We start from the raw sequence: 9,172 nt of genomic DNA on the forward strand, positions 1-9,172 counted from the left end.
CATAAAAATATCATAAAAATATTATTATAAACATTCCAGAAATCTTTTGAAGTGTGTTTTGACAAACGACGAACATCAGACTGCAATTTATGTTACATGCGAAGTTCATGGTGTCCGCTTTATCGAGAGTCAAAACAATAAAATTGTTATGTTTGTACCACGAAAGTGTCCCTAATTCCGTAATAGCGAGAGTACGTAATTGCGGGAGTCATTTTCTGTCAAACCCGAAAATTTTCGCCGGAGATCTGAATTTTTTCCGTAATAGCGGGGTGTCCGCAAGGCGAGAGTTGACTGTACTTGCAGTCAAACTTCTTTTAGCTCCGAATCATTATTGACTGCAGCATCCTGTAAAATAAATGTGCTCTAAAGGTTGGATTTTGTCAAAGTGAAGACTTCATGTTAGGGCAATCGACAACGCCATCACCCATCAGTTCTTGAATTTCCGATTGTGAATATCCTGTCTCTTGTAGAACCTCTACAGTGTGTTCTCCAATGCTTGGTTGAGGTCTAGGATGGCAGTTTCCCGGTGTTCTTGACAGTTTTGGAGCTGGGTTTGGTTCGTAAGCCCCATCATTAAAAGCAAATGTATTTCTTTCTTTGTTGTGGGGGTGGGTAGGTGCTTCATTTGTTGTAAGGACTGGCTCGACGCAAGCATCCAGATCCTTAAAGATCTCGCACCATTCTGACTGAGTCTTTGTTGAGAATACACTTGCAATTTGCTCTTTTGCTTTTTCCCACTGATCTAAATCTGCCTGGTCTGGAAGTTTTCCCTCTAACTCAAGTCCTACAGAAGAACATAAATAACTCTTAATATGATTTATCTGGAGAGGAAACCACAATAGAAATTTCACAAGAACTGAAAGGCGTGGAGAACTAAAAGATAGGATTAGAGAGAATGCTCTAAATTTGTCCAGTGCTTGCCTGCACTGCATACTGTTTCTACTAAAAATTGATTAATTTTGCTGAACATTACTTTATGACATCAGCTTCATCAGTCTTCAAATGAATGATTTGTCATTTCTAACACTGTTGGGGTTTTGCTGTTAACTCCCCCCCCCCTCCCCAAGAGCACACGCCAACTAAGCCTCTGAACTCACACTCCCCCCTCACTCGCACTTTCACAGTTTGTTAACCTCCGAAATTGCCCATTAATCTCTTTCTAATGACTCCTATTACTCATGTCAAATGCAATCCCTAATCTGTGATCACCTCTAGTTTATTTGTTTATTTATTTTTTTACTTGATGGCTAAACTGCTCATCCTCAGAGAACCAGGATTAGATAGTAGAAACAGGGAAAAAGTTGAAACAACAGGGAAAAAATGCAACCAAGAAAATAAGAAAGTAAATTTTCCTCGTCCGATTTTTTCCCACCCATTTTGACTTTTCCTGGTCCCGATTATCTGCCCCTGCGTCTCTGGGGATGTAACTGCTATTAAAGAATCAATTCTGCTTGGTAAAGGCTGCTGGTTTTGTGTGGCCTATTTTTTTTTGCTTAACTTTTCATAGATGCAATAAAAATAATTAGGGAGCTTAAGCAGCGACGACGGCAACGGCAACGAAAACGTCACCTTAAAATATATCTTTAGTTCATTTGTGCTACTTCATGATTACTTCAACTCGCTCAACTTCTACAGAAACAGCGATCTATCCACGAACCAAATTGGTGGGAGTGGTGTTCAAGTAAGAAAGAAAATGAAAATTCACCGTCGTGTGCTCACATTCTCCGAAAAACCTAGAATTTGATCATTTCATGTTGTTGTTTTGCAGAGGACAGTGAAGAAATGTACCAAAATGTAGAACGCCGTGCAGAGCGATTGTTTTTGCTCATTAAACCTATTGTTTTGTGGCGTTGTCATTGTCGTTGCCGTCGCCGCCGTCGTTGCTTAAGCTCCCTATTATCTCAAGATGACAAACCTTTAAGAAGTTGTTGATAAAACTTAGGCTCAAGGGCACCAACAGACATAAATTTTCCATCTGATGTTTGATAGGTATCATAAAACGGTGCCCCAGTATCTAACAAGTTCAAACCACGCTTATCGGGGTTTGGCCAAGCAAAGCCCCAGTTGAGGGTCCTGTAAATGAATGAGCCAGTATATGCTGCTCCCTCAACCTGTACATTCATATAATAATAACAATCAACTCTTTAGGTCATTGAAGAATGGCGAGTAATAAATTATAATAAACTGAAGCGACAGCTGTTTTAGTAACCTGGAAGGCTTTTGTATGACATTGTATGCCTACGTTTTATCTGCTTTTTTACACTTCATTTTGTATTAAAAATATAAATCTTACTCATAGGTTTTTATTGCAGATGAAGTGCAAAGCAGTGGATAAAACATTGGGAGAATGTTTCATGAAGGAATTCAAGGCCACATGCGACAGTTCTGACCTTAAACATCAAAAAGTGATTTGAAATGCATTTAGGTTGGTTGTGCTTTGAGCAGTTCATCAAATTTTGATGTCAGGTTCCAATGGATATACTTTCTTTTGTGAGGGAAACAACAAGACTCAAAAGCAAAACGTAACTGTTTCCTGTGGGACCAGACATTAATGCACCTATCATCTGTGATTCCCTGGGGAAGGGGGGGGGAGGGGGGGGTGCTGGGCAAGTAGGCCATTTAATGGGGGCTTATAGGGAAATTTGATTGATAATTTGCCCAGCGAGGAGGGGGAAACGAGGGCAGTTTGTTTTCTTCTGCCTTACCCTGCAGGGAAGGTATAGGGGCTTTTCAAACAAGAAGCCATGTTGTAGTCATTGTAAAATGACAACAGGGCAAGGGCATGGTGGTATGTAACCTCCTTACCATTGACACATCAACAACTTGACCTTTTCCAGATTTGCTTCTCTCAAACAGGGCCAGCAAGATTCCAAGGACACAATTCAGGCTACCACCAGCAAAATCTGCTAACAGATTTATGGGAGGAGTTGGTTTGTCATTCTTGCGTCCAAGCTTTGACAGCAAACCGCTAAGGGCAATGTAGTTGATGTCATGGCCTGCTCTCTTGGCATGGCTCCCGGTTTGTCCATAACCTTCAAAGAAACAAAATAATTATTAAATTTGTTTTAATTAGCTTTTAACGTTAATGCTGGGAGCAGACGTAGTGATTGTGTGTTGCCTGTGCAACCCCAGCCCTAAGGTATTGTTATTTAAAGGAACATGGTGACTTAAAATGTGCGTGTGTGCTTGTGCAAGAATCTGCCCGCATTGGAGACTTGTCTGATAATGTACCCATACATCACAGCCGACCAGTCCATTACTGAGGGTGTGTGCGGCATGTGTGTATAGGAGGGAGGAGATGAACCTTATATTTTTCGAAACACCTTCAAAGAATACTATTTTGTGTTCCCTTCTAAAAGACTTCAACTCACCTTAACCTCCCGTGCCATACCTTCTATACATGTCGCCTGCACTTATTAACCTTTGGTTATTTCTAGTAACAAATTAATAATATTACTGATTATGCATTGCATTGCAGTACTTGACGAGATGTCACTCATATAAAGACATTTGACTGGCATGCATCGCAAGCATAACAAGCTTCAAAATTTATGCGGTGGTCAATTCAAAACTTCAACATTCCCCCCCCACCCCCCACCCCAAGGTGTATTTAGACTTGAGTGCACTAAGACCTCTCCTCAAGGACACATTTTCAGCTTTAGTATGTCACTATTCATGCTTAAGCTTTGCAGTGATATAGCAATGACACCTGCATAAACTATTTTGAGGCCATTTTGAGTGAGCCATTCACCCACACAAGCAAAATCCTGTCCTTGAAAAACTCCTCAACTCCGAAAAACCAGGAAAAGACCATGCACAAATTCCAGGAGGCCAAAAGTAAAGTCCGGTTCAAATTCGTCACCCTAATTAAATTTCCAACTCCCCATGCCTGGGGTGGGGGGGATGTTAAATGTTCGCACTGATCAGCACACTATACTTCAGTATAAAACCTCACCTGAAGATGGAGGTTGGATCTTTATCTCCAGGTCAGAGTGGAAAAATTAACATTCTGACAACGGTATTAATTATGGCTGTTTTCAGTAGACTAAATTTGACGTGTATCATCATAGAAATCGTCGTGCACCAGCAACAAAACGTGGGTCGGTTGCGTGATAATGAACAACGTCTCGTGTGCACGTGCCATGCTCTCTGCCACTGAATCCCAAGAACACAAAAAGAAAAGAAAGAAAACTTTACCTGTTAATCGGGCGTAAATTAGTCTTGGATTATCTTTCAATAGTATTTCCGGTCCTAGGCCATGTCTTTCCATCACTCCTGGACGAAAAGGTTCAATCAACACATCGGATTTCAAGCACAGCTTTCGCGCGATCTCTTTCCCCCTTGGATTTTGTAGGTCGATAGCAATGGACCTCTTTCCTCGAGCAAGTCGATCTATATCCATAGTCTTCACTCTGTCTATCCTCGTTACAACTGCTCCAAAATCCGCCAGTATCATTCCAGCAAACGGCACTGGAGCTGGAGCTAAACTTCCAAACTCAAGCACTCGAAGGCCCGACAGCACCGCCATCTTGAAAACTGCTTGATTACTCGGAGCGCGGAGCATGATGTTAATTTTGTCCCCAGGTTCTCTCTGTTGAGAGGAAGTACGGGTAAAACATAGGAACGCAAAGCGTGCATTTTGAGGGGTTATAATAAGGTTCAACGGGCATTTGTTTGAAGCACAATTTTTCCCCCAGAGGGGTTACGAGCAATCACCGTGAAAAACTTCCAGGTTTGGCTTTGACTTCGCTGCTTGCCATGGATGCTGGGAAAACGAATATTTTTATATTTAGGTAAAATAATTAGTGATACATGGACTAATTGTCAACTGTAAGTTAGATACTGGACAGAGACAAACGGTACAGTATTGAGTTGAAGTATTAAATTTCACTGTGTCCACTCAAACGTTGTCGTTACGAACAGAATTGCTTATTGTACGGGTACAGCAATGAAATAGAATTACGAATTCTTACTAACTATAATATAATGGAATCACTTTTCATCTTATAATAAGTAAGTAAATAAAAAAATAAATACCAACAAATAAACTATTAAAAACAAACAAACAAGTAAACAGCAACAACAACAAACAAACAAAACCAAAAATCAAGAGAAAGTTTCTAACTAATCTGGTGGCTCTGCACTTAGGGGAGGAGAGGGTAGGATTTACAGTTCTTCACTGATGCACTTAAGTCAGTTCTCTTATAACTGCGAAGATTAACACTGATCGATGAACACGTCCGAAAACGACTGTTTTGCAGTCTACCATTAGCTATACTCAACTTTAAAATGTAACTGTAACTTAGATGCTAAACTATACCTGGACGCACACTGTAACAGTGAAGTCAACTTTTAATTTTCAGTTTGTATATAGCCAAACCTTTGTCAGCAATAATGCATTAACGTACAACAGTTTCAAAGTACAATGGCAATTTATTTCTTGGCGGATTAAAAACTGGTTGCTTGTTTCAGCTTTTCACGTGCGTGAAGAATTTTCATCGCTTCCGTTTAGCGCTCATAATGAGGCTACATCGTAGTCTTCTAATTCTCGATGATCATACGCATACTTGATACCGCGCAAAGCTTGATGGCTGTAAAACTATCTTTCATCGAGCTTTTTCCTGTTTTTAATTTTAATTATATTGTTATATGCTTTCTGGAACGTATAACAGTGAAATAGAGGTTTCAAATTAAGAATTCACGAAGACAATGTTTCAGTCTGTAAGGCCTGGTTCCCGGCTACCAAAACACTAGACTGTATGACAAGCTTATTTTATGCGCTTACTCATAAAAAGAATGACAAAACATGGCCGTTTCTCTTCCTACTCAAGAATAAGGGTACTATAAACAAGAGGGTTTTTTTTTGCCATTCCCATAAAGGTTTCATTTTCTACCGGCCAACCGACTTAAATATTTCAGAAAACAACAGCAAAACAATTTTCGAATTCATTGCCTGCTTCCGTTTTCACGAGTGTTCTCGTGTTATTGAATTGTGACCCTGAAATCTAACTCCGCCATCGTAACGATGTTTTCCAACATCTTTTGGAATGATGGCGGCTTGAACACTGGCGACAAATAAAAAGGAGGAGTGTCGGTCATGTGTGAGATAGAATAATAATAATAATAATAATAATAATAATAATAATAATAATAATAATAATAAATAAGAAGAAGAAGAAGAAGTTGACAAATAAAGAAGTATTTAGTTGAAGGCGCCCCTCGATTTATAAATTTCTGTCAACTTAAATCGACAATAACTCGCGACCGAACGCACTTCCACGAGAAAGAAAGTGATAGGGAACGAAAAATGTTAAGGAGGTGGACTTTCTGTACACCAAACGCACAGCGATCTCATGTTAGGCGTTTCCTTCAACACCGCAGCAAATTTTGAAACTTTCACCGGGGAATGATATTATGGTGTTTCTACATATTGTGCGGCTTGGTTCTCTGCAGGCAGTTTAAAAATAAACCTACTACCTTGACATAAAACGATGTGTTCCTTTATTTGTTGTACGTAAGTGGAGACGAAGCATGTATTTTATCAAACAACCTGAATGACACTGATTTAACCGGCAAACCGACTTCAAGAAAAACAGTAGTATAAAACTGTTACTAGGAGATGACTGGCATCAACGCTGGTGATTTTCTGAGCCGCGTTTGTTTGGAACCACAGCGAAAGCCTAATTACAAGGTCTTAGAGCCCTTGGCTTAAATTATTATCGTTCTTGTCCATTCATGGTGTATCTGACTGCTCATGAAAATTGTTAGCAGCTTTCACAATTAAGTCACGATAGACAAAAATTTTAGCGGACAAAATCACCATCCGAAAGCGTTAGGGGATGAAATTATACGCTCTGTCAGGCCTAAATACGCCCCCGGCTAAACGGACAGGGGTATAGTACCCAAAAATTAGGAAGCTGCGCCTCGTTTTTTCAACTTACTCAGTTCTCAGTGTTTGGATATCTGATGAAACACGCTTTCTCATGTTTGATATATTCAGTATATTACATCATGTTACATATCATTAGTGCCCTATAACTAGCGGAGTAGCGCTATTATCGTTCAATATTTTAGGGCTGCTTTTATTGCGGTAGACGAAAATTTTAGCGGACAAAAACACCATCCGAAAATTACGGGAGTTATAAAACGTGAACACATTATCTCCGAAAATTCTAGGGCAACTTGATGGTTTTCCGAAAAACCTCGAAAAGTCTAGAGGATCGCTAGGCGAAAATTTTCGAAACTTTTAGGGGTCCTTCCATCCAAACAGATATTTTACCGAAATATTCCGTTGGGTGCCCCTGAAAACAGTCCTGAAGTGCTCAGATTTTGGCGTCGACTTCGAATGAGACTTTGGGCGGTAGTTAATTAGATTCTCAGGCTAGAGAGGAAACTAAAATTTGGAATGAGGGCTTGCCAAAAATTTTCCAACCCTCCTCCTCATGCATTAAACAGTTAAATAGACACTCAGTCAAAATCTATGTTACCGAAACTAAGTAAGTTATGTTAAACGCGCTAACTTTGTCAAACCCCTTGTCGACAACGCGCCACATTTCGTGATTTGGTCGGTTAATATGGTGCTATTATAAATATATTTAATAATTAAATGCTCCTTTGTTTAACGTTCTGGTGAACTGAACCCCAACACACGGTGCTCGGAATAAACTAATTGACCTAATAAACCGGAGTAGACTATCAAAGGAAGCCCTATAACTTGCCACAGATGACGTAATCATTCCATAGTATTAAAAACATATTATTTAGTTGAAACTAGGGGGCTTGAAATATCCCATTCTTAATTCCTATTTTGGTAATCTTTATGTATTCAGGGTTGGCGTTTCATTTTCCGAGTTTCGATCTCCGATTGCTTCGGTTTCGAGTTCAGGGTGATTCATTTTCAAGACCAGGGTGCTTCAGTTTCAAACGCACTTTGTAAATCTCGTTAACCTTAAGCTTAGGGATTCGAATAACTTGTCCTGTTGTCTCTATTCCTCCTTACTCTATCAACCATCCTATCACAGCTGCCAAATTTGCCACTGAATTTTCGCAGTATCTTGACATTGAGTTTGCTTACTCAGGGGTACCTGATGGGGCCGCTCGACTAAAACCCCGCTCTGTAGGTTGGAATCGAGCTGGCTGGGAACTGAATACATTAGACGGTTTACTGTTTGGAACTTTTCTAAATATCTAGTTTGTTTAGAGTTTTCATTAAAACACTGGTTTTAGCTGGTTAAAACGAAATGTCTCGTTTATTTTTCCTGCCTGTCAGGACCCCTGTCAGTCTCTTAACAATCGTATTTGACTTTTCGCTCTAACACCGTCTTTACCAGTGTTCAATGTTCATTCTTTGTTCATAAGAATTTAAAATGTAACTGATTCACTTCTCAGTTTTTTTATGATATTTTCGGGAATGGGTAACAAAGGATGTATAAACAAATTTTGGTAGAAGCAGGAGCCAGTACGTACAAGTAGAGAGTAGAAGTAGCAAATCATTTTGGGCTTTTCGGCGTGGAGAAACTACCTGCTAACCCACCCTCCGTTTATTATTCTTTATATGAATACGTTTCTTCATTTAGCAAATTTTGGTCTAGTCTCCTGCACAGTCTTTTAAGGGAGTTTTATATGCGAAGAAATAAACGACTCCGCTACCTAAAGACTACGTTTGAGCGATGTGAGGAACACCTGTAAAGCCCCGTTTACACGAGCAATTTTTATACGGCAATTTTTATGTGGCAATTTTTATTCGCCAGTGTAGATGATGAGAAATGACCAATTTTTATGTGACAACTGCATTTGCTGAAAAGCTGGCGTGTTAGTTTTACTGATGTGGCAAATAAAAATTGCCACATAAAAAAATTGTCCGTGTAGACGAGATGCCACATAAAATGTGACAATTTTTTCAACGTCATCTGTAGAACCCAGTCCCTAAAGCCCCTAACATTTGCGCATCCAGAATGGCGCCATCTTGCTTTTTGCCTTTCCATGGACATCTCCGCTGTGCGAAATTATTACTGACGCAAATTAACAACAAATATTTGTCGAGCCATCTACACGGGCAAATAAAAATTGTCACATACAGTTGCCACATAAAAATTGCTCGTGTGGACGGGGCTTAAGGCTTGTTTTGGCTCTGAGCCTCCAGCATTAGGCCGTTTCATACCAAAACGTTAGA

At 39.8% G+C, this 9,172-nt stretch overlaps 1 protein-coding gene across 1 annotated transcript; it reads right to left on the reverse strand.

The window, feature by feature from the left end:
• Nucleotides 1-298: 298 nt before the first annotated feature.
• On the reverse strand, nucleotides 299-4,539 carry LOC146451335 (alpha-methylacyl-CoA racemase-like). The gene is made up of 4 exons (XM_085099426.1): nucleotides 4,198-4,539; nucleotides 2,806-3,032; nucleotides 1,916-2,111; nucleotides 299-784 (listed from the first exon to the last, which is right to left on the reverse strand). The coding sequence occupies exons 1-4, from the start codon at nucleotides 4,526-4,528 to the stop codon at nucleotides 381-383; spliced, it is 1,158 nt and encodes a 385-aa protein (XP_084955552.1). The 5' UTR covers nucleotides 4,529-4,539; the 3' UTR covers nucleotides 299-380.
• Between the last annotated feature and the right edge of the window lie 4,633 nt (nucleotides 4,540-9,172).

The sequence above is a fragment of the Pavona decussata genome, unplaced genomic scaffold, assembly GCF_977016875.1.
Source record: "Pavona decussata unplaced genomic scaffold, jaPavDecu1.1 SCAFFOLD_391, whole genome shotgun sequence".
Lineage (NCBI taxonomy): Eukaryota > Metazoa > Cnidaria > Anthozoa > Scleractinia > Agariciidae > Pavona > Pavona decussata.

Bases quoted from the DNA above. Each gene is read 5' to 3' on its own strand.
- LOC146451335 (XM_085099426.1), bottom strand. From the start codon at position 4,528: ATGGCGGTGCTGTCGGGCCTTCGAGTGCTTGAGTTTGGAAGTTTAGCT. The intron at 2,112-2,805 runs GTAAGGAGGTTA...ATGAATGTACAG, and splicing joins AAGTTGTTGATGTGTCAATG to GTTGAGGGAGCAGCATATAC. The intron at 785-1,915 runs GTTTGTCATCTT...GTTCTTCTGTAG, and splicing joins TTATCAACAACTTCTTAAAG to GACTTGAGTTAGAGGGAAAA.